Source organism: Mycteria americana, chromosome 1 (genome assembly GCF_035582795.1).
Source record: "Mycteria americana isolate JAX WOST 10 ecotype Jacksonville Zoo and Gardens chromosome 1, USCA_MyAme_1.0, whole genome shotgun sequence".
Lineage (NCBI taxonomy): Eukaryota > Metazoa > Chordata > Aves > Ciconiiformes > Ciconiidae > Mycteria > Mycteria americana.
Window position 1 is genome coordinate 25197810 of NC_134365.1, and position 25044 is coordinate 25222853.

General features: G+C 38.0%; 1 protein-coding gene across 1 annotated transcript in view; it reads left to right on the forward strand.

Annotated features, from left to right (window-relative positions):
- WASL (WASP like actin nucleation promoting factor) overlaps positions 1-25044 on the forward strand; it is a 52252-nt gene that overhangs the window by 12127 nt on the left and 15081 nt on the right. Inside the window, exons 2-5 of the mRNA XM_075493081.1 lie at positions 14852-14986; positions 16213-16299; positions 16837-16933; positions 21850-21873. Coding sequence (XP_075349196.1) covers positions 14852-14986; positions 16213-16299; positions 16837-16933; positions 21850-21873 — 343 coding nt within the window. The remainder of the gene's footprint in view (positions 1-14851; positions 14987-16212; positions 16300-16836; positions 16934-21849; positions 21874-25044) is intronic.

The window sequence follows — 25044 nt, forward strand, 5'->3', positions numbered from 1 at the left end:
TTTTCAGTTCTGTCTTCTACATCCACTAGATCTGGTAGTGTTTATGTGCCTCCGTTCTGTAGACACTTACCTGAAGTTTCTATTTTATCTTTTTTTTCCGCTGTAGCGTTCTGGGATCTCCTTTTCCCCCTTAAGCTGTATTTTTTTCCAATGTCTGCTTTTATAAGTCAGCACTGGCAGGAACTGGACCCCTGGTGATGCTTGGTGCTGTACAAGGGTTTCTCCCACAGCAGGTAGTCTTCGCTTCAGAGCAGAAGGGAGATAACAGTCCATCATGGATTTAGAAGCTGAGTGCTTTTAGTCTTAATTTCAGGATGGTGACTTGCATGTCAATTCTGGCTGCGATAATTGCCCTAGCAATGAAATGATGCAGTACCAGTATCCGTATCGCTGGAAATAACTTCTTCTCCAAGGTCACCACATACAAACAATATCACTGTGATGCAAGTCTGAATTAGCAAAGGGCATTATGTCATTGGCTTATTCCAAATAAACAAACCAGCCATAAATAAGGATGTCTGCCATGCATCATCAAGGCTGGTTTTTCACTTCAGATACTTTGGGTGGTTCATTGAAGTGCAGCATGGTGCACTGGTTTGTCAGAGTAACCTGGTCCGGAAGTGAGGTGACTGACATGTCACTTCTTTGACTGGGATTTTTCAGAGGACTGCAGTGTTTGTTGCAGAACTGAAGCTTTTATGTGGGGATTGGCAGATTTAGAGATCTTAGTTCCACATCAGCTAATATAAAACTCTCAAGTTCTGTATCGTATTGCACATCACATGGTGGATGGCAGAGGCCTTCTTCTGAAGGATGCACTTTTGAATAACAAATGTTCTACAGGACACTTATCAGTGAAGCTGGCTAGCCTTTCAATTTATTCTGTTAATCTGCTTCATCTTCTGTAAATAGTCCATGTGCCCAGGAGTGGATTCTGGACTACTAAGAAATGAAGAATTTTTTTCCCCAGGCTTGCTCAAAGTCTAGCTGTGTTCCTGGCACACCCCTATGACCATCTTCTTGTAGGAAGATCATCAGTGTTTGTACCACAGTGTTGAAGTTTCTGGTAAAGAATTTAATTCCTAGATCTTTTGAGGACCCAGTTATACAGACTTTAATCTGATGTTCATAAAATTTACCATGCTGAACCTCTAGCAACCTATTAATGCATTGCTATTATGTAGGTCCCACTCCTGTGATTATTTTTTCCGGGAGACTGGAAGAGATACCCTATTTCTGTACTCATATAAAGCCTTTTGAGTAGGGTGTCATTTTTCTTGAGCTCTGTCTTAATCGGGTAATCAGCTTGCTTTCTCAAAACTGTATACTCCTGGGACTGATATTATCTTTCATATACTCAACATCAAGAGCTTTCTGTTTCTGTGCTAACAGATTGAGGCTGTTCATGTGTTCAGAGCAATTGGTGTAGTTAATTGATCACAAAGGAAGGGAATATCCATGCAAAAACTGGAAACCCAGTGTCTGCTTTGACAAGGGGTACCTTCTTTCAGTCATTGGGGATTAAGTTGCATCTGTGCCCTTATGGAGGAATATCTCATTTCCAAAGGTGTTACACATCTGAAAAAATTAGTCAGTATGTCATTAATAACCTTTTTTTCCTGTTTAATGGTTACAACCAGTATTAGTGAACATTTTTATTCTGTTAGTGTGGTGTAACAGTATACCTGCTGTCTTTATACTGTCATAAAAGCACTGTAACTTATCATTGCATAAGTGGAGGCTTTCAGAAAAGTGACAAACACTTGACCTGACAGTAAGGCTGTTGCCAGTTCTCCCAAGCAGCAAGAACAAGTGACATTGAGCATGTTAGCCTCACTGTCAGCTCCAGACTCAGAGACTTGCAGAAAGGTAGTTCAGAAACTGAAGCATGTAATGCTTCAAATCTGATGCTTGATTAGGGTAATGATAAGGGTAATGATACTGGCTGATTGGACTACCAGTGCAATGCAGATTGGTTGTTTTTAGTATTTCACTTTCACTGGGATCAAAAGCAAAGCTATCTTAAGATCTTTTTCATTAAAGTTATTATTGTGGCTCAACTTGCTGTATTTCATTAAGACAATACTCACCAAAAAGAGTAAAGGTCAGTTTCAGACCTAATGTTTCTTCTAAATGTTCTTTGAAACAAGTATTTTCTGTCCTAAGAGGCTTTAAAATATCTTAAACTACTGTGTTCATGTTAAAATTATATTGGTGTGACTTTGTGGATTCTAAACTCATGTATTGATCTAATAATTATTGATTTTCTTTAGTGTAAGCTTTGTTTCTCAGACAAGATCTAGTGCTACTTCAGTACTGTTGTAAGTGGAGTGAAATAATTTTTATATTATCTGTAAATTCAGGCTGGTACATACTTTTAACTTTTCATGTAGCATATTTGTTATTGCTGCTGAACAGTGTTCACAAGTTATGAACAAGAACACAGCAGTACTGGAGAGCTAATTATCTTAATTTCTTTTGTGGGGATGCTTTTGTTCTGACCCATCCAAACATATGAATATTTAAGAATAAAAGATTGAGAACAGTATCAGTGCCTCTGGTCCTCAGTTCTGCCTATGGTTGCTCATTAGAACTGCTATGTGAAGTTGTACTACCAGCTCTGCACTGAAGGAAGAAATAAGTATTGTGTGATTTAAACTGGAAACTGGTGACTGGACACGGACACCAGTGTTGAGTGCAGAGGAAAAATACATCCTGCTGCCCTCTTTCGACAATGTTTTTGTTGTATAAATAAACACTTTATTATTAACTGTAAATGAGTAGATTCTTTACAGGTTTTGCTGTTCTGGTTGTGCCCAGCAGAGCAGGTAACCTCGTGATAAGTAACATTCTGGCACCTTACAGAGTTACAGAGGAAGAATTTTGGCTTCAGGGAGGAAGGAGCTTTCCCATTCAGCAGTCCTCTGTGCATTTATTTTCAGGTAGTGAGTAGTAAGTTCAGAAAGGAAATTGTCAACTCCATTGTTAATATCTGAGTTTCAAAATTGTTTTTCATCTGAACTTTTTTTTTAAGTACTAGGTTGGCAGAGGTCAGTTGTATCCATTTCTTTTTTCACCTTGAAAATTTAGTGTTGTAAACTCAGCAATTCTTTTCCTTAAGTTTTATATTACCTTTGTACTATTAATTTAGATAATCCAAGCAGAGAGTGTAACAGAAACACAAATTGTACAGGGGAGCGAGCTTTTCTTACATAGTGGAAATTGAGGGTTTATAATACCTGGCCTGAGGATTTAAACACAAATCTTGAGCTGCAGAGCCCATGCTACAGGATATCACTGAGGGCAAGCTCTTAATACAGTTTCTAAGAGGCATAAGTAGTAATGCCAAAAGCTAAACTAAAATATCTCTAGCATTTTTTATTACGTAGCCTTAATCCTTCATAAAAGAGCCTAGGTGTATGGGGTGATGATTGCCCTTATTGAAGGGCTGTGTCAGAACTAGAGCACCTAGTTTTCAAAACTAGTTTTCTCGGGTGATTATCTAGTTCTTCTGGTATTGCCAATATCAGATTTTCTGTTTGTTTGTTTTTGGTTTTGGTGCGTGGTCTCACAATTTTCTCAATCCTTATGTACTAAGACTTCATGGGTTTTCGTTGCTCGGATCAGGGTTATCATGGAAGAGACCACTGAGAAATGCCAGGTAGGTGGGAAATTATTTTTGTTTCATAAAAATAATTTTCCTTTTGCCATTAAGTTTTTAATCGTGTGCCTTGTGCTTTTTATCCTTCCACCTTAAGAATCAAGTGTTAAATATATGGTGTAAAAAAAAAAAAAAAAAAAAAAAAGTGTGATGATGACTTACCATTAGTAAGTTTGTTACAAAGAATTTACAGCTGTGGTTTGTCTAAAATGGAAATAGGTGACTTACCTTAAACCTGAGATTTGCATAGAATTGGCCACAAGACCACGATTCTGTGACACTGCTTCCAAAATGCTAAAGTTTGTTTACACATGGGTGAATTTAAGTGGCTTTTGGCCTCCACAGTGCATTGGTAAATGCAGTGCTTTGGATCTACAAAGAAGGAGCCTGTACAGGCAGTGACAATTGTAACTGTTAGCTGTAATAAATGTCACTTTACTCCAGGGGCATCCCTCATGGTAGAAGAATATCTCCATTTCCCTATCTAATACAGTCAACAGTGACCGGGCTATCAGGTATTAATTAGTGTTCATGCATTGGGGAGAAAACTAACAGTAGTGATATGGAAATTAAGCTGTCTTAACCTTTGCTATTAGCAGAGAAGATAATGTAGACACACACACCCCACACACCCCCAAAATAACAGATTTCTGTTTGTAGCAGCATAATACTTTTTTTTTTTCCTTTCAGCAGTAGTTCTCAAGGCATTTTACAGAGGTAGAGGTCTATATCTCCATATTACAGATGAGTAAGCTGAGGCACGGGGGAGAATAAATACAAACATCATGCATCAAACATACTGCCAGAACTAAATGAAAAATAGCAGTTTCCCAAACATTCAGCTGATGTTTTCACTATTAGGTGCGTCTTCGACTCCAAAAGAGCTTTTAGCATTGTATCCCTGGAATGAACTTTGAATATGGTCAGGGATCATATCACTACTACATCTTCATGCTATTTTTTCCCATAGTATATCTAGTTTTTAAGACTTATAACTGGGAATAACTTCATTCATAGCAGACTCAGTTGTTGATATTAAAAAAACCCCCTTATGTACAATTACGAGTTTCCTTATATCTGACTTGAATGATCATAACTGTTCTGCTCAAATGTGAACTGCTGAAGGAGGAATTAAAACATGTTGAGTTGTGGCACAGTGGAAATGCAAGGGGGGTTGCATCTCTAAGTACCTTTACGTAAGTGGATTGAGGCTGCTTTATGGGACAGGACACAAGTTGTATACACGATTGTAAGACCAGTTGCTGGCTATTATTCAAAGAGGTTTTACTTTTAATAGCCTTTTCTCAAATTTGTTAATATTTTGAAGGAGGTTCTTTGTTTTATTTTGGCATGAACTTAACGTTTTCTTATAAAAGAGTTTTTTCTTTTAAAACAATTTAAGCTGTTTTGTTTCAGTGTTCTCTAAGTAACTGAAGTAAAAATTCCTTATTTTCTGTCCTCAAGCGTAAAGATCATAAGAAAAGTTCACCTAAACCTCACCTCTGCAAAGCAAATATTCATTTTTTTTATTTCCATTTTTTGAAATCTAGACCTGGGAGTACCAGTAGATGCTAAACAGCATTTTCAAGGGCTCATTAATGAGTGTTGCAGAGCTGTATCCCAGGAATTCCTGAGGCTTATGTTTCATGTCCTTTCTTTAATCAATTTAACTGTTGTTCTGAAGATTTTTACTTGTGAACGTGATGATACATATACCATTAAGTGGGTCTATAAAGAACTGCAGTGGGTCTAACTCTTTAAAAAAACAAAACAAAAAAACCCACCAAAAAAACCCCCACAAAAAAAATCCCCAAACCTGTTTTGGTATTTGTGCATGATACGGGTCTGAATTCTAACATACTTTCTCAAAACACTCTCGTATGTTCAAAGTGGGTGTGAGGATCTGCTTAGAAGAACCTGCATTAAATATGAAACTGGTATGTAGCATCTGGAAAAAAGTTACTGTGTAGAAAATGGAATGGTTGGTGAATGCTGAAGAAAGAGGACTTGCCTCGAATCTATATGGCTCGAAACACCAATCTGCAATTTCTGTGTATGACCAGGAAACATAGTTTTGAGAACCGGTTAATCTACATATCTGTACAGTGTTGTGTTTGTGTAAGGATCATCCTAGTCTTGGGAGTCTTGATTAATTTAAAATGGCTCAAAATCAAAAGGTTAGACTTTAACATTTCATCTAAAAATTCCCTGAGCTTTGAAAAGGTTATGCCTTGCTTCTGAGTGTCTTGGGAAGCTGGGGGTGGGAGTGGAACTGCAAGAGAAAATGTCTTTCTTCTGTAGTGAGAATTTTTGCTCCATGTCATGGGACAGTGGACAGCCTGTGTGCAGGACACTTTCTGTTGTTCTGAAAGTAACTAAATGTATAACTTTTAACAACAGAACACAAATAACTGCATTTTGTCACGTGCCTGCTGCTTTCCGGCCAGCGAAGGTTTCAGCAGCGTTAAGCAGTGAGATGCAGCTGAGTAAGCTACTAATGATGCTGTGCAGGTAGACAGGAAGTGAGTGTTCAGCTTGGTCACGAATGAAAACCCCAGGTTGTGTATGTCATCTGGTAAATTATCTGCTAAGCTGAGATAGCTTGGAATATTATAATTTGGAGCATGCTTGTGGTTATGTCATATCTCTGGAAGGCTGAAGTCTTGCATGTGTTGTCTGAACTGAGGTTGTAGGATTTAAAAATATCTTTATTCTGTGTCTGATAAAAACATGTCTCTCTTAATCATGTGCTGGTTGATTTGGTTTTATATGCTGTGCTGTTTACCCACATCTTAATTGTTGGTCTTCTGTGATCCACAGTTGAGCAACTAGTGTTTGAAAAGGAGTTGGCCAGCTCTAGCTGAACTGGGGTGTTCTGGGAGGTATTGGAAATGTAAATGAACTTCTATCTGAAGACACTCAGAAAAATGTGAGCTGTAAATGTAACTGGCTGACCAAGGATTAGGAGTGAAGGATCGCTTTGTTAGACAAATGCAGACTTAAGTCTGGACAAGCACTTTTATAGTTTAGATTTGTTGAACAGCAGTCCTTTGTTTCATCACTTCGTTGTTGTTACATCACTTAGTGACCGCTGGTACCTACTCCACATCAGTAAAAGATCTTCACTGAGGATATTGCAGCTGACTTGTGTGCTGATCAGAACAAGGCAGGGTATCTGTTCTTGGGTATTAATTTTTTTTTAAAATTGGTTTTGATCTCTTGATCCCTTAAATGTTTTGGGTGATAGGTTGTGTGGAACTGTCTTTTAACTTAGATTAAGATCCTCGTGTTTCAGAAATGATAGGAAATACCTGAGGTGTCATTTTGCTATTTCAGAAAAACTTCCTTTCTTCCTTCTCCCTTCAAATAAGAAAAAAGTAGCATCTCTTATGCAGTGGCTTTATTTTTAACATAGCCTAACTTTGTGTATAGGTGGAAAAAAAATATTAATTTCTTAGCACCTATGCATAGTGCATTTTTAAATCAGTGGGTGATCATGGGAAATTAATAAATGAAAAGCAAGCTTTAAGCTTAAAATTAAACACTGTTGGTGATCATAGCAAATAATTTCACAAGTAGTAGAACTGGTGAGGCCTCAGTGTCTTCAGTTGAGTAATTTTTCAATTTGCACCAAATAAAGCTTTTCTCATGTGATTGGCTATTTACAAAAGGCTCTCTTATGTCAGTTCTGTCAAATAATGTGAAATCTTGCTTTAGTTTTCCTGTCTGTGGAACAATCTATCTGTCTTCTGAAAATAATGTCCTGTAAATTGCATTAAAATTAGAATATTGTTTCCAGCTGCTTAACTTGTTGAAATCTGCCAGCAAGCTTCTGAAGTTCTGTATTTCTTCTTTCTGTGGGAAACTAGTTTAAAATCCTGTATGTAGCATCTGAAGATAACTTTTTTGCAATGCACAATTGTCTTTAAAGATAAGATTATTAGTAATTTGTTAAATAGATCTTTAACAGCTATAATAGCTTTAAAAATCGAAGTGATCACAGTTTACCCAAATTGCAAATACAGTATCCAAGGCCCCAGTGGACAAACACTGCCACATGTCAGACTCATTTGTGAAGATTCTGGAGGCAACCTGGTGCGAAGACATAGATTATAAGCCCGTCTGAGAGTTGCAAAATCTAACTTACTAAAATCTAATTTCTTAGTCAAAATACTGTGGAGTCCTTGAAAAGTATTTTTATCCACAGAAGAGTGTTTGTGTACTATCAAGACAGTATCATCACATTCTTTTTTTGTACAAGATGCCGTCAACCATAAATAGCCTGATCCACTGTTCTTAAGGGGGAAAAGACTAAAAAGACAGTCGGATGCATCTATTGTACTTATTCTTCTGTTGTCTGGGGCCATAATCCTTGTGGTCCTTCAGGTGAAGGTGTCAGCAGGAAGCAAAAGCGGTCTGCCTTTATCGTCACTAGGCTTTTCTCTCTCCTTGTGCTGTTTCTTCCTATCTCTGTACCTTCCCGTCTAAAACTCCACAAGTAAGTAATTACAAGTTGATACTTATGAGTACTTACTGAGACCTTTAAAATTTGGTGGAAGTGTTGATTTGTGTTCGTATTTCTTGCTGTTATACCTGAATTGCACCTAAACCATCATGCTAGACACCCACGCTTAAGAGGGTTGGATTACCTACTACCCAGGGCTAATAAATATTGTAGGATTCTGAACCTAATTAAACTCAAGTTTTCTAAGTTTCTGTGAAAGTGCTAGGAGATATTTTTGTCTACTCTAGCAAATGCCTCTGCTACTTATAATGTGGAAATTGTTAGGGAAGCATACTTGGATGCTGTTTATGTGGCCTAATTAGTTAGGGATCATCTGAATAGTGGCAGGCTTATTCAGTTCATTTAAAAGCACCGTTGGAGGAGATTGCAGTGTGTGCCTTCTGTAGGATTGCATGGTGACGAGAACATTCACCCTGGAAGTGGATTATCAGCCCTTCCTAGCAGGAGGGGAACATGCTGTTCCCACATGGTAGGAGACATCCTCAGTGCCAAGAAAATAGTTACATTTTCTCTTGAAAGGGGACCACTGTGCAGAAGGGAAATGAAACTGCCAGAAAGACGGAGCAGAGCTTGGTTGTGTAGGCCACTGAAGGCCTTCCTTTTAGAAGGGGAGGACATTCCAGCACCTGGTCCCTGCAGCAAGTTTTGTTTAGGTTTCTGTATTAAGAGTGATGAGATAAAATGCATAGGTGTGTCGAGCATTGCAGAAATGTTTTTGGAAGCTTCATATATTTATGACACTGAAGATAAAGTAATTGCAGAACACAGGAAGGTATTATCACTGTCTAACTCCAATTTTGTTTGCTTTGAATAGCATGAATTTATTAAAGTATCGACATTTAAATGTGTAATTGCTTAAACATAAGCTTTTCTTAAGATAAACTAAGATTTCAGGCAGTATTTCTGCTTGATTGGTCAGTGCTACATTTTAGGGTTTTTTCTGCAGAATACTTGTAATCTAGAGAAAGAACTGTCAACCACTGAGTTCTATCTAATTGCCTAATTTTCTGTGAATTAGTCTCGATTTCTTATAGAGTTAGCTACCCTGCATTCTCACTTCTGCTTCTTGTCTTTCTCATTCATGAGTCTTAATGAGTTTCCGTATCTTCTTCTGTGACTCAGATAATGCTAGACTATTAGAGGTTGCCTTGGTACTGAAGCTTCCTGTCCTTGTTGTGGTCAAGACTAGAGTTACACCTCACTAAGCGTTTTGCACAGTGAGGTGGTACTTGACGTTAGCATGCCTCTGTTCCTGAACCCTGCTATCTGAGGAAGAGTATTACTTACCACTGTTTTAATGTCAATGAATAGCAACAGCCCTTTATTCTTGAAGTCAACCTAGAAGAAAACTGCAGGCTATCTTCCTGGTCTTGTATCAAAGAAGAAATGAGTGGTCCAGGAGCACCCAGCATCACCTGGTCAGGCTTCAGCATGTTGGCTTAGCCATAATAAGGATTTCCACCATAGTAGGTCTAAAATGCCTGCCACAGGTACCTTCTCACCAGGTGCAGTATTGATCAGGACAACTTTCTGAGATACCTGCTTTAAGGAAAAGATAATAGAAATACTGTGTTCTATTCTTAACAGGGTTTGGACTGCACACAACTATTCACCATAGCTTTTTTTTCCAGAGAAATCTTAAAGTAGCTAATTGTGTTCACCGTGACTTTCAGGTCAAAATTCTTCAGGCTGACTTTGTGAAGAAGCTACAGGCATTGTATCAGCATGTTTTTTTTCAAGAGGTTACTCTGCTTGGAAACAACTGCTACTACTTACAGGGCAAGGTCTTATTTTCTCCAGTTTTATTTGTAAGATACTTCAAGGGGCTGGGAAGGATAACTAAGAAAAGCAAGCCTGTCACGTGTGATTAAATTACATACGTATGTAAGGTTCTGTACCTTTATTGGAAAAACCGTGACTCTTAAAATCGGAAAAAGATTGAAAAATCACTGCTAGCGTGTCTTCAGTAGTACTGTCAGTGTGTAACGCATAACAAGACTGAACCATTAGAGGAATACATTAAACTTAGTTGCATTTTTACAAGCACTAAAATGGGAGTGATTAAGCACTGGAACAGGTTCCCCAGAGGTGATTTGCAGCCTTTAAACTTAACTGGACAGGACCTTGAGTAACTTGAACTCAAGGCTTTTAATTACCCTTGCAGTGAGTGGGAGGTTGGACTGGAAGACTTACAGCGGTCACATTCAACCAAAGTAATTTTATGACTCTTTGATCTTTGCACCACAAGCAGTTGTCAGCTGTACATGAACACTACAAAAACCATCCTGATGGGTCTTGAAATGCTTTCTGTTCTGGTGTATACTGAGGTGGCTGAACATCCTCTTACAGCCTTAATCTTGCTGCTGCTCTTTGTTGTGATGTTTGGCCCGCTATGTTTTAATGTCTGTGGTTTCCTGTAGTTTCTTAGCTTTTCACAATCCATGACAACTGTAAGTAAGCTAGTGTGATGGCTCGCTCTTGTAATGAGATGTGCCACTGTCTGTATTGGCTTGCTTTACTGTTTTTGTGAAACACTGAGTTACAGCAAGTCATTAACTTGACAAGCTACTGCAGCAAATGTTCACACCAGGAGCTGATCAAACTACGCAGCTATCTGCTGCCCAGTGGAAACCATCAGTGGCTGCTGTGATCTTATTCTACAAATGTGTGATGACTAGTTGTGGCTGCCTTTTGCAGGCAGAAGGTGTTTTCATGAGCCTTTTGTTGATACCACATATCTTGCAGTATGTGTGTCCAAGGATGAGACCAGCTCCGCCAGTGAGGCAGCCAGCGTACAGCTGACAACACTAGACTTACTGCTTCATAGCTCATCGGTTTGAGGGGTGTGACAAGTCCCTGGAATCAATGGCATGTCCTCCAGCTGGAGGTTGACTGTGGAAAAAATAAAAGGAACTGAGGGGGGTTGATTCTCATCTCCATGGTCCATCAGTTTCTGGTGGGCTGCCTTATTTCTTTCCCCTATGCACCTTTTCCAAATATATTGATATATAAAAAGGACAAGGTCCTTGCCAAAACTGTTAAGCAAAGCAGTAGTGCCAACTTCAAAATCCTCCTCCTGAAAATACAGTAATAACTTTAGGTATTAAGTAACAAGTCAACTTAACTATATCTCAGAAAAAATGCACTAATTACGTTGAGTATTTAATGACAGTCCTGTTCAATTCCGTCTGTAAAATCGGTGGCGTGACCTCTTGTGAAGAAATATTTACATATAATTTTAAAGAACCCATACTTTTATATGCAACATTCTCTTCAAGAATGCTGTGAGGAGCCGAGCTGGGTATATTAAGTGGTTTCAAAATAGACAAAGTGAATGCTCATTCAGAAAATGCAGTAGAATACTCAAATTATGATATTTGCATAAATGTTCTCAGATGCTGCAATTCGGCAATTAAGGTTGAAATTTTTTTTAATTGAATTTATGTGGCTAGGATTCATAATTAATAGCAGTAGGTGAAGTTTATGGTTCATATATTTTCTCAAGTTTTAAATTTTGCTGATAAGTTTGTAAGTTTCCAAAGGCTAATTAAATATTTTTGCCACCTGTCTTCCAGAAGCCAAGTAGCATAAAGCATGGCACCACTGCTCTCTGCATGATGAAAATGAACAGTGGCTGAAGTAAAAGGAGTTGAATTTTATTGTCCTTCTCTCCACAAACATACACCTTGGGGTTTTTTTTTCCTGTATTGTCCTTTTAATAAAAAAATGATAGTGGTGTAACAGTGGAATTTGTAATTACATGTTCTAACATGTGAAAGCCTCATCGCAGTCTGTCAACACTAGGAATTTGCACAATGCTAATGAATAAGTTACAGTGTAATTGAACTCTAAGCTTGGTAGCCCTCAAAACAACACCTGCTTTAGATTCAGTGAAATTGTTCTCTAACTTGTAAATTAACCTCTACTCATAGGATATCCAATCTATTACGATTATGCAGAATGAGGACACGCTCTTTTTGTGTAACACTCTTTGTCTCCTCATGGGATGGGTGCTGGTTCAAGGTTCTATATGCAATCATCATCGAGTTACGACAGTTACTGGTTTACCCAGATAATCCAGTTGGCGCTTTTACTGCTAGATAAGATAGGAAGCAATGCATAGGAAGCCCTTTCTTGACACAGATCACTGTCTTCTGTGCCTTGAATTTAAGCTGCATAATTCCTGCCAAGACTACCCATTTCTGTGCGTAGTTGGGGGGAGGTTAGTGGAGCTGGACTTGTTTTGGAGGGTTGAGAAGGCTTCTTGCACGGACAGTGGGGTATCGCTGTGGTTGAATGCGATGCCTTCGTTGCAACTGTAGAATGGCACACCTGTGCTCCTTTTTGTTGTCCTGTGTCTACAAGATTATCGGTTTAACAATGAGGTGATATTGGAGAAATGAGAGAAAAGGCTGTTAGGAGACATTTTGAACAAATTCCAGCCAGTTGTGCCCAAAATTAAGTCTTTGCCTTTTGCAACATGAGGGGGAAAATGAAATTACATCTCTTATATCTGCAACTTAACGTCAGCTAACTGTTCCATTGTGGTAGTATGGCTAATTCAGGGGTCCCTTTTTACTCATCTGACAAGTCCAGTTACGATAAAATTATTCATATTACTCTGTAGGTTATAGGGAGAGACGTTTTACTCTACACTTAGCTGTAGAGCATTTGAGGAGGCAACTGCAAAGCTTTCTGTTCATCAGTCAGTCATGTTTTAACTTTTTCTGTAGGTTACCAGAAAGATTAGTAGTCAGTCTGACAACTTCTGAAGAGGTGATTGCAAAGAGGAACAGAATTATATCTTGACTTGTGAAAGTTACATCACAGTTCTTGGGCAAAGGTTATAAAGCTTCCCCAAGGAGTAGCTGTCAGTCTGACTATATTACTTTGGCTCTATTTTAACAAAATTGGAACTTAGGTTATTATTTTGGTTATTTTAAACCAGTTGAAAAGTGTGACATGAATGATACTGATATTTAGTAGATAATCTTATAATGCAACAAGACATGCCTGCATTCTAGGTGTCAACTGTTTTGGCAAGTAGTCAGTGTTGATGAAGGCAAAGTAATGCTTCTAGAGTGGGTGGGGAAAACCTAATATGGAACCCATTACTCAGACTAGATATGATCTTTCCAGAAGGGTCTTGGAACTGTAACATCTATGAAAACATCTGCTTAATGTTCTATAGTGAAAAAGGAAATAAAACTCTTTGACTTACAGGGAAAGAAATATAGAATAAAACAGAAAACAATATTATTGTGACCCTGTGTTCAAAAGGCTAGCAAACTGGATTCATACAGCATAAGTCTCATCCCCAATCAAAGAAGGATGTAGTAGGACTAGATGAGATCCATGTGAGAGTGACAAGGCTAATTAAAGTGTAGAATGATTTTTTTCTTTTTTTTTTTCTTGGTACAAGGATGACTTAAAACTAGTATCACTTCCTAAACAGTAGAGAACTTACAGGGCAAAGAAGTGTGACAAATATCTATAAAAGCATGTGCAGCATGGAGAGGCAACTATGAAACCATTACCACCACCTCCTAGTGTAAGAACAAGGAGGGACAGTAACTGAAACTAGCAGGTAGCAAACTTTTATCTAAAAGTAGCTAACTGCTCACACAGTGCGTAAGTGAACTGTGAAATACAATCCTGCCCAGTGTTGTGATGCCCAGAAGTTCACATGGGTCTGAAGAGTGATTAGATAAATTCACAAAGGAAAAATCCAACATGTGCTGTAAAACATGGATGCTGGCTCAGGGGAGCTTTGAGCTCCAACCTGCCAGTTGCTGGGAGCATACTCCCATAGTATTAACGGTGTACTCTTGTATTCTTACCTAGGCATCTGGTGCTGTTGGAGACTAGATCCTGGGCTAGATAGCCTCTGGTCTGTCCCATTACAGAGCCTTTAAGCTTTATGTCCTTATGACCTGGCTGCTAAACAAATATTCTTCAAAGGCTCCAATTTTCATTCCCTCATAGGACTCTTAAGGTAGGGTACATATATACTAGAAAATATGCTGAGGAACATTCCCAGTGACTGAAGCAATCTGGTGTGGAATAATCTTCATCTCTTATTAAAATCTCTCAGTTTGAAAACAGGATGATTTCAAGTTGCCAGCTGGGAACGAGCCTAGCTCATGTGAATTCTCAAACCATGCCCAAGAATTTTAGGAGTTTGCTAGTTGGCATAGGCTAAAATTATGCCAGAGACCATTTGAACAATTAAGCAATGTAGACAGTTGTGTTCCAGTACCTGGGAGTGTTTCCAGGCACTGTGTAATTTACAGTTCTAGCCTGAGTATTGCATTTCTGTCCAGTTTGAAGTACTGAACAGAAAGAAATTCAGTTGCACAGTAGGGCTTCTCTGTGTGACCACCATAGTTACTGGTCTGCCTCTTACAGGCAAAGTCTCTTTGCTGACTTTTATGAGCAAGAACAAAAAGTTCAGTTGGGTTCTTAAGCTGTCTACATCTTGTCTGGAAGTGAAAATCTAAAGCATAGAAGAGATTTGGGGTCATTTGAACTTTACTGTGTTACCACCTGGGAAATCAAAGTTGCTGCCTAGAACAAGGAACAAAATTAAGAGATGCTTTGATAAAAGATGAAATGTAGAATTTGTGATTTTTACCTTAAAAGTAATAGCTACCTTTTCTTTTTAGACGATGTCTTCAGCAGTTGTTCAAATATATGCAGCAGATCGCAATGCCATGTGGTCAAAGAAATGCTGTGGTGTAGCTTGCCTTGTAAAGGACAATCCGCAGAGGTCGTATTTTATCAGAATATTTGACATTAAGGTAAGCATCTCCCTCCCTCCCCCCCCAACTCTCTAAGCTCAGTTGTATTCATTCTCCATTTTGCATTGAATGAGTGTAGGTTGTTGTAGCTACAAACTCATAGAAATTATCAAGTAAATGGTTGTGCTTTAAGCGGTGCAATTACAGTGCTTATTAATAGGCAAGTGCAACTTTCTCAGGTATTCTAAATTTAAATTATTTTGTAGATGTCAGCTTTTATGCATGAAATATCAGATACAATTTTCTTACAGCTCACAGAAGCTGTCCTACAGATCTGATTAGTCAAACTAGTGAAAGTTAGTATACTGTCACTGATACGGATAGCTGTCAAAATTCTAACGGGTGTCACTACTTTGGATGATACTAACAAAATAGATGCTCTCTTCTGTACGGGTGGAAACAATCTTTTTGATTAGCGTGTTGGTGCATGTGAAAACTGCAGGACAAACAAGTTAGTATTTTTTTTCCTCTACAATGTATACATTCATACTGAAGATCTTTGTCCTATTACAATATTTCACTCAAGACAGTGGGAACTAAGAGATGAAGTGTCCAAGATGTGTTTTCATAACAAAAATGATACTGAGAAGCCTAAGTCCTACTGACTTTGCTGAGACTTTGGAAAGCTTCCCATTATCTCTACAGCCAGGAACAGCTCGTTATCTGTCAGCATTCAGTGCTTGAAGTCTCTCAGATTTGTTCAGGATTGCCAGTTGGCACTTGTATTTGATTTTGTGATTTGGTAACTTGACTATTAGATTTAGCGAGAAACCTGTTCCTTGGGTGCTGAAGTATAATGCCATTTAAATATATACAACTTCTTAAAAAGGTGAGATTTTTGTTCCCCTTAAGTTAACTGTTTTCAAGTCAAGCCTGAGATAATAACAGGAGACTGGAAGCCTCCTTTCTTGCTATTGCTGTTATCATCACTGGTCACTATTACTGCTCCCAGTATCACTATTGCAGGATTGTAGAACTTGAAGGATGTTTTTTGAAAACATCCAGGAATTTGAATAGAACACAGTGACCTGATGGAATAGCCTTCCACAGCTCTTCCGCAAGTTCCAGTATATTTTGATTTTGATTGAGCTCATTCATTGGGTTAATAGCAAGGTAGATGCTTAACACCATGCAGCTTCCAACCCTTAATAGGTTCTATTGTGAAAGAAGTTAAACTCTGCAATTTGTCTAAGTTTTTCAAAATCTTTTTTTTTTCTTCTTTTCAGGATGGGAAATTATTGTGGGAGCAGGAGCTGTACAATAACTTTGTATATAATAGTCCTAGAGGATATTTTCATACCTTTGCTGGAGATGTGAGTCTCAACGTCTTTGAATACCTATTTTAAATGCCTTTTATTTGAACAGTAGCTTCTTTTAATATAACTGAGGTTTTTATTTCATTCTGTAAATTATTTATAAAAGTACAATATTACCTGTGTTCCTTTTAAAGCTTATTTATAAAAGGAGGGTTTTTTTGTATCTCAACTAGAAAACTTAATCCCTAGGACAGAAGCATAAAATGCAGTTCTTTATTTTCAACTCCCTTTATTGAAATTACACTTTGACTTGCAGATTATGTTTGTGAAGTATCATATATTCTAAAGCACAAATTTTCCTCTCCCCCCTTTGATTTCATGCTACAAGAATTTGCTCAAATTTGTTAGCCATGATCTCTAGAAACTTGATTAGTAGACAGACATTCCTAAGATAGAATGTTTCACTAAGACTTGGTTCTAAATTTGCAGTGATGATTTTTTCTGATTATACCTTCAGAAGGTGTAAGAAGACATTTAAGAAAGCCTTTGAAACATTTTCTTAGTCATGGGTGGGGGAATATTAATGTTTTTCAGACATGTCAAGTTGGTCTTAATTTTGCTAATGAAGAAGAAGCTAAACTATTCCGCAAAACAGTAACAGATTTACTTGGACGGCGGCAGAGAAAATCTGGTAAATATTCAAATTAATCTTAAATTCAGGCTTGTTTATGTTGTTTTGGGGGGAGGCAGGAAACTACTTATATGTCTGAAGCTACTGGAGGCACTACTGCCGTATTTATATTTAGAAGTAATTGTGTTTATTAAAGTGTGCTTCTTTTCTCTATTGTGCAAAAATAATATTTTTCTGAAATAAATTAACTTGGTGCTCCTTGCTGTAAGTTTCCTTGTAAGCTGAGATTCCAAGGTTGTGGTATTTGAAAATATAGATCAGGAGGAAGCAAAAATGGTAAGCTGTCAATGGGAAAACTAGAAATCTTTCTGTAAGCTGTTTTCACATTTGACTAAACCCTCTTTTAGCTCTGGGCTGTTTATAACTGATTTGTTTAAATTCAGCCCAAGTGGGTTGTAACAAAGATTTTACCATCTGGTATATTCAGTAGTTCATGTGAATGAATTTTTGGCATTGGTCCAGCATTTAGTAGAGACATATCTTGTATTCAAAACTAGTGATCTTGGCGGAGGCCAAGAACAGAAGACATAATGTGCCTATACTGTCCTTAGCAGCACAGGACGGTCTGAAGCACAGCGTGCTTTTTGCCAGCTGCAAGATGCCTCAGGGACATGGTCAGTGTTTTAAGGGAGCTCAGGCTTCCTGCAGATCTTGTTTATGGGATCCCTGGAAAAGGACCAGGACAACTTGCCTGTCTGACAGCCATATGTCCGTGAAGAATAAGGTGATATAAAACATAGGCTGGGAACACATGGATGTGCTCAGGCTTGCTGTAAGCTGTAGCATGGACTTGTGTTCAAGCCACAGGATGTGTTTTTGTAGTCCATTCTGGAATTGCACTAGCAATGCAGTGTAGTCTAGTGTAAAGGGAGGAAGCCCTCATCCTGGAGTGCCATCGTCACAAGTATTCTTGGGAACCTACATGATCTATATGTATTCACTTGGATTTCATTCAGATATGGTGACTGGGGTGCAGAGCATTTGTTCCAGACGCTTAAATGGCTTCTTTAAGATTCCCTCTGCTCAGAATTAGCGTAAGTTCATAGGGTTTCATGAGAAGAAGTGGGGTCATTAAGAAGTGGCATTAATAATGTTTCTCATACTTGTTGTGTAGAAGTAATCTTGCATCAGCTTGCATTTCCTGTTCCTGAAGTTTCACTCTATTATATGTCTAAAACACAGTGCTACTGTGCACAGACAGGACTTGGGAGGAAATATGTTTGCATTTTTGGCCATAGCAAACTTTGTTTGAAAACAGTGGTTCAGTCAAACCTCTCGTTCAGAGAGAGGTGAACCTCTGTCATTTTTTTCACAGGATGACATAAGTTTTTCTTTTTTACTCTTTGAGCTAATATCTTGGTTTGTGTGCTCAAACTCCTGTTGTAGGATGAGCTTACTCCATACATTGTCTTTTAACAAATAAACAACTCCCCCTCCCCAAACACTTACAGCTTGAAGACAACTTTGATTAAAAAAAAAAAAAAGGGCAAAAACAAAACAAAAAAATCCCCAAGTTCTTTTTCTTCTAAAGGACATGAGATTCCTTAGTCAAGCCACCAGATGGAGTTCTGTATTTGTCATTGGTGCGACTGTATCTAATTGTGCTTCTAAAATAACAGGCTTTGCACTTGCCCAAGTCAAAGCTGATTTGCTGTTGGTGTTTATATATTTATTTATTTATATATAAATGCTTATATAAAACATAAATTTACATATATTTATAGATAATAGAAATTATATATAAAAGTTGCATATTATTTATAATGTATGTGTGTGTGTATTTTAATGCATCTTAACTTTTCAAACACAGAGATAATAGTCTGGTAGTTTTGATGCTTTTAATGGGATTTTTACTCCCATGCCTTCCAAAAATATGTTTCACTTCATAGCAGTGCCACCTGACATGCTTTCAACTGAAATGAGTACTCCATGTGATCACTTAGCAGCCTGTTATACCATTCAGGGCTTGCTAGGAGACTTTTCCAGGAGTCTTATGGAAAGGTTATGTTGTTGGAAGGTAGCACAACAGCAGTTCTGGCTCACAAAACTGTCTTGGTGCCGAGACAAATAGTACACAAAATATTGTCTAACAGCTGCAAGAAGAGGCAACAGTAGTCTGCTCTTCCTCACTCAGCATGAAACACACTCCAGGATACAGACAACTCCTGAGTAAGTGCATCTGGAGTTCCAGAGAGGTGAAAGTTTGGCTCCAAATAGAGAATGTACAGAAGCTTGCAAATGTACAAAATATCTAATAGAGAACAGAATGAGGGAGAAAGGCAGAGAAAGAATTATTGATGGGTTGTCGTAATCTTTTTAATATCAGGCTGGTTTTCATTGAGCTAAATTCTGTTTTGGTTTTTGGTTTTGTTTTTTTTGGTTTGGTTTCTTTGGTGGTTCCCCCCCCAATTAAATTCTTAACCTTAGGTTAGGAAGAAATTACTATAATTAGTTAATTTCTCTGGTAGACTTACTTAAATAATCTCTCCATTTACTTCTTAAACTAATCCCAAATAGTTCCCCTGGTAAGCAGGGTGAACACAGTTTTTCTCTTCTCAGTGCTTGTCAGTGTAGTACATTCTCACTTTGGGTATTCTTACACATAGGTACCATTAGTTTTTATTTTTATTATCTTGCCTCAGAAATGTTAATGTGTGTACACACACAAGTGTCCTCTCCACATGCTGAGAACCCAGCCATAAAAGGGCAGCAGAGACCTGTAGAACAGAGCCTTGTTCTTAACTGCCTTTCTAAAGTAGGAGGCTTCTTGACTAATTTTTGTGGATTGCTTGTAGCTCATGGATGGGAGCTCTGTTAGCCCTCTCTGAAGCTGCCTTTTTCCTCCACAAGCTTTTAGCTCCTGATGCCTTTCCTAACACACTTCGTAAGCTTCAAGCTGGATACTTAATATGGAGAGCTTTTTTTTTTTTCCCCATCTTTGGCCACAGCTTTTGTTTTTGCTGCCTGGGAGACAAGGGCATCTCTGAAGTGTTCAGCTTGCATTGGATTCAAGTCTCAGCAGAGATCATTCTTGTTTCCAGGAATACTTATTGAAGGGAGCTGTGTTTTTTGGACATAGGCAGCTGGTGAAGTTGATCTGTTTTGGATCAGTAGGCAAGTCCATTTTCAAAAAAGTAGAAGTCTGCCACTGTCCAGTCAGGTCATCTGCACTTCAGAACAGGAGTTCATATTTTCTAGTCAGCAGTGGGAACCACAGAAAAACAGATCTAGTGTCTTTGGGCCACAAATTAATCTTCTATATACCCAGCAAAAATTACAGGAAGTGTTTAAAATGTCTTGCTTTGTTTTCCACTATCTTTTCTCTTGAACTCTTTCTTCTAATGAAAATTGTAATGGATTCCCATGATTTTGGCCCAAGGCCACTTAACATGTCCTATGAATACCTCCTGCTTTTGCCAGCTTCCCATCCTGTGCCAAATGACTTGCAATCAGTCCTGCACTCTCCTTTGCTGTCTCTGAGTTGTTGAATAAAACTCCAGTTATGTTCCAAAAGTTGAGTTGGGGTTTGGGGTTTGGTTTTTTTTTTTTTGGCAGTACAACATCAGTGGTTTCTTAAACTGAATATTCTAGGAAGAGAAAGCACAGTATTTGGCTAAAAAGCCTTTTTTTTTTTTTCTTTATTTTTTTCCTCCCCTCAGACCTGATACCTTTTGCTGAGGCACCCTTGCAGAGGTTCTCCGCCTCTGTGCCTAAAACTAATCTGCTGTGAACCAAGAGGCAACTGTCTGTCTTTAGAAGGTTTATGCAGAAAAAGTTGATTCTCAAGGGGTTTTGGTCACCTTCCTCTGAAGGTTTGATGACCTTGACAGGTTCTTTATTCCTACCTGAAGATCAGCTGACTGATAGGAGGCTGATTTGCCTTGCACACTTAGGATTGTAGATATTGCTGGGACAAGGTCAACACCATCTGTTGCAGGCACCTTCTCCCTTCCCTTTACGTTTGCATCTGGAAAAATATAGTAAGTTAGCAGTTTTTCTGGGACTTGCTGAAAAGTGAAATGTCTGTTACAAATTCTTATTACAAAACTCTTGGAAATCCCTGTTAATTTCAGATACTCCTGATTTGAAAGGGAGGGATGTACAGCCTTCCTTATTAAGCCATGTTTTTTGGTTTGGTGAGATGACAAACTGCTTGCCCATATGGGTGCTGCTAAATCCAAAATTCTTAAGAGTGTGTGTGTAGGTACACAAATAGTATAACTGCGTACTGGGGGTTTTGAAGGATGGTTGCAGGGTAGGTAAATGTTATTTGTGGTGGGTTGCAGGGTAGGTAAATGTGGTGGATAGGAATTAATAGTAAGTGAGGAAATCTCCTTTAAAGGAGAATTTACTATTATAGGCTGAGAGTACTGAGGTGTGAAATGTTTATAACTACATTTTAAATCATCAAGCCGAATTCTTCGTGGTCTGTGAAACAGTTTGCCATTGTGAATAGAATATCAGATTAGTACTAAGGAGATTCTAGTTCTGTTCCATATTATTCAGTTACCTGTTGGATAACATAGGTGAAGTGTCTTCTCCCTCTGTGTCCTATTTTCTTTGCATAAAACCAGAAATAATTATAATATATTTTACTTTCTGTGGTAGGTTTCAAAACAGCTGCTTTTTGAATATTTCGCCTTACTTTGGAGTCAAAATGTCTGAAACCAAGTCAGTAGCTATTTCCTTATGCTCCTACTTGGTTTGCTCACTTGAAATCAGTGCTTATGATCTAAGATTGGGTTTTTATTTTTCTGTAATGCTTTGTTTCAGCTGCACAACAAGTAGGCTTTAAGGATATCAATAGATTCTTAAGTTTGAGTTCAAGGTCATTGAAAGCTTCATAGAAACTAAAATTTAGAACGAATTTTTCCTGTGATGCCTATGAATAAATAGCTCTCTTTCTTTTTCAACAGAAAAAAGACGAGACCCACCAAATGGTAAGCTTTTTGCATGAATCACTGCATTTTATTTTTTCCTACTGCTGTCATTTACTGTTTATGTATAGCTTTGTTTTGGACTTGTTCAGGATAGTCATGTGATGGCAAAAGCAGTAAACTCTTATTCTGGAGGCTAGTATATTTGTTTTGTTTCTGTTCTTTGGTATTTGTTTAGTTGTAGCTTGAAAGATTTGTGGCTTAGCTGGCATTTGTAAAGAATGTTTCTGGAGGAGCATGTTTCATTGCAAATAGGACAGAGGCCCTTCAGCTTAAACTGAGATGAAAACTTTGTACCTTGCATTTACTGCTTGGTCTCCGGAATATGCAGGATCACTACACAGAAATGAATGCTGAAATTAAAAGTTAGCTTATTTGTCTAAAGGCAGGCATAATGATGACAGGTATCATTAAAACATCCATAAAATTTCAATTTCAGTGTATCTGGCTGACCATATAACATAGCCTTTTGGTCTAATGTCATATGTTTGCCAATATTAAACTCTTTTGCATGAAGTATTATTTGAATCTGTTTGCCTCTCAGGAATACATCTCACTGGCATGAAGATACAGGTTCCTCAGGAGATCCTCTTATTAAATTGATGGAAGGAGTCAAAACTATGTATCAATTTGATCAAAAAAATTTTTACCATGTATTCTAAGATCAAGTGAAAAATGCACATCAGTGAACATCAAGTTTGGAGTCTTTGTAGTTCTGAATTCACACTGAAGTTAAAAAGTGATTTCTCCTGTAACATTTCTGTTGGTGATCCAGATCATAGGTGATATCACCGTATCTGTTAGTTTGCTGCTTGAGCAAGGGTGTAGTCAACTGATCATCTGAGGTCCCCTTATGGCCTGAGGAGGTAGTCCTAAATTTGTATTAACCAAGACATCCAAGCATCTTGGTAGGTCACCAAAATAGGTAATCCTTAACTAATCCTGAATTATGGGAACTGCTGGTATCTTTCATGTCCAAATAAAGCCCCCCCCCGCTCCCCCCTGTGCAATACTTCTCAAAAAAAAAAAATCACTCTTTCTTTTTAATAAGCATTAAGTTTTGAGGAAGTTCAGGCAGTCATCAGTTTAGTCAGGAGTTTTTTAGTATCGATTCCTTCAGCTGGGACTGGGTTGTTTAGTTTTGAAACAATCATAGTACTACCATCCATGATTGTCTTACCAGCTTTTCTGAGCTTTCAGAAGGTTTTAACTGTTCTGCCTCTTGGGCGACATTTGCTTCTACTCACCTAAACAGTGCATGCCTCATAGCAAGATCTGCAGAGCAGACAGGAAGGAAAGCAGCAGTGGTGACTGTGTAGTGCCACCTACCACAAAAAATGTAGCTTTTGTCTCTACTGTAAATGTTACCAACAGAAACACAAACAATTTGTTTGTCTAGTTTGCTACCTGTGATTGGTATAAGATTTAAGAAAACTAAACCTGTAAAAACTAAGCCTGCAAAAACTTTTGTGCTTAAAATACTCTCTATAATTCATCCTGTAAGACCTCAGGCAAACAACATATTTTGAGAAAAATACTCGCATACTAAACTTGCATTCATTGGTCCTATGCCTTTATCCTGAATATTCTGTGGAAGACGTGGGTTTATGCCCAGTGTTTTAGGTTTATAATCATTAGTCAAAGCTCTGAGCATCTCTGCTTTTTAGTAAACTGGTTCCCTGGGACATCCACATACTCTTTCACAACCTGTCCATTTTCCTTTTTGGACACTGTCAAATTCTATAATGCCTGGCTTTTCTGCTGGCAGAGAGTTAAGTGTGGTCATGCCTTCCGTAGTCACAGGTGAGACATGGTCAGGGTATGGGGTATAGCGTCAGGTGGTTATACTCTATACAGACTCTGCATTTCAGTATTTGAAATTCGGACTAGAGCAGAGATAAACCATAGGCATATAACTGGAAAAAAACTGTTGTAGGTTCAGCTAGTTTTTGTTTTACTCTCTGTATGCAGTGAAATTCTACTGAAAAAAAAAAAAAAGGAACACATGCTGTTTTGTGTCAGGTATCAATGCATAATTACCTTTAAAACTGAAAAACAAGAACAGTCATATTTCTGTACTCACATGATCCATGCTTGAAATACTGTGGGGAATTTTGTTTTAGTGGGGCTTGTTTGTCTGGATTTTCTGCATATGTTGAAGCTGCATGGAAAAAGCACTGTGTCTTTTCGTATGACATTTTCAATGGTACGGATTTAGGATTTTTTTTTTTGTAGAATTGCAGGATTAAAATCAAATTGGCATTAACAGTTATGTAAAATGTATTAGTCTGTAATTTCCTGGGATTTATGTTCTACTTATTTGTAATAGCTAGGTCTCTTTATGCAAATAAAGAAGAGTTATTTTGGTTGAACTGACCTCTTAGTGAAGTTCTGGATGCAATAAGGATTTGTCAGAGAATTGGGTTTTGAGGGAATCTTTTAAGAACCGTGTGGCAGAATTTTGTTTCAGATGTTAACTAGAACAGTTTGCGTTTATTGTAGCTGTCTGTAGTCTGGGACAGATGCCTAGAGAGGTTCTAAATAAAATAATTCTGTGAAATTCTTTGTAACGTTTCAAAATGTTCTGTACTACATTTTCTGGAGCCCCTTCTGAAGATGCCACAGGTATTGATAACAGTGGATGCTTAAGGCCACTGTACTGTCAGGTGCTTCCTAACGATGAGCTCTATATGCCTCTCTCATCTTCATTTATTGAGCTATCTACACCTGATGGGGAAAGTGCATGTCTTATGATGGGGAAAATTTTACTGGATATAAATATGGCAGTTCTAGAAGAGTACAATTCTTTCCAAGGTTCTTTTATCCCTCGTGGACATCTAAGGTCTAAACCTGATGGTAAGAAAAATTTTCATCTTTAATAAGAGTTTACTATGATCTCTGGTATGAATATTATTTCTGTCAGGGAATTAGTATCAGGCTATCAGTCCTTAATTTCAGCTGAGCTGAATAAAACTTCAATTTGCAAATGGCTGCTGCTTTACATGGTTAAAACCATGTATGGTTACTTTAGGATTTTACATGCAAAAAGGTGTAATTTCAAAGACAGTTAGGAATTGTGAGAAGAATATCAAGAACTTCCTGGAAGTCCTAAGGTACATGTTTCTTTTTGAACCTCAGTATAGCTTTTGAAGCTACAAATATCACTGTAATGGT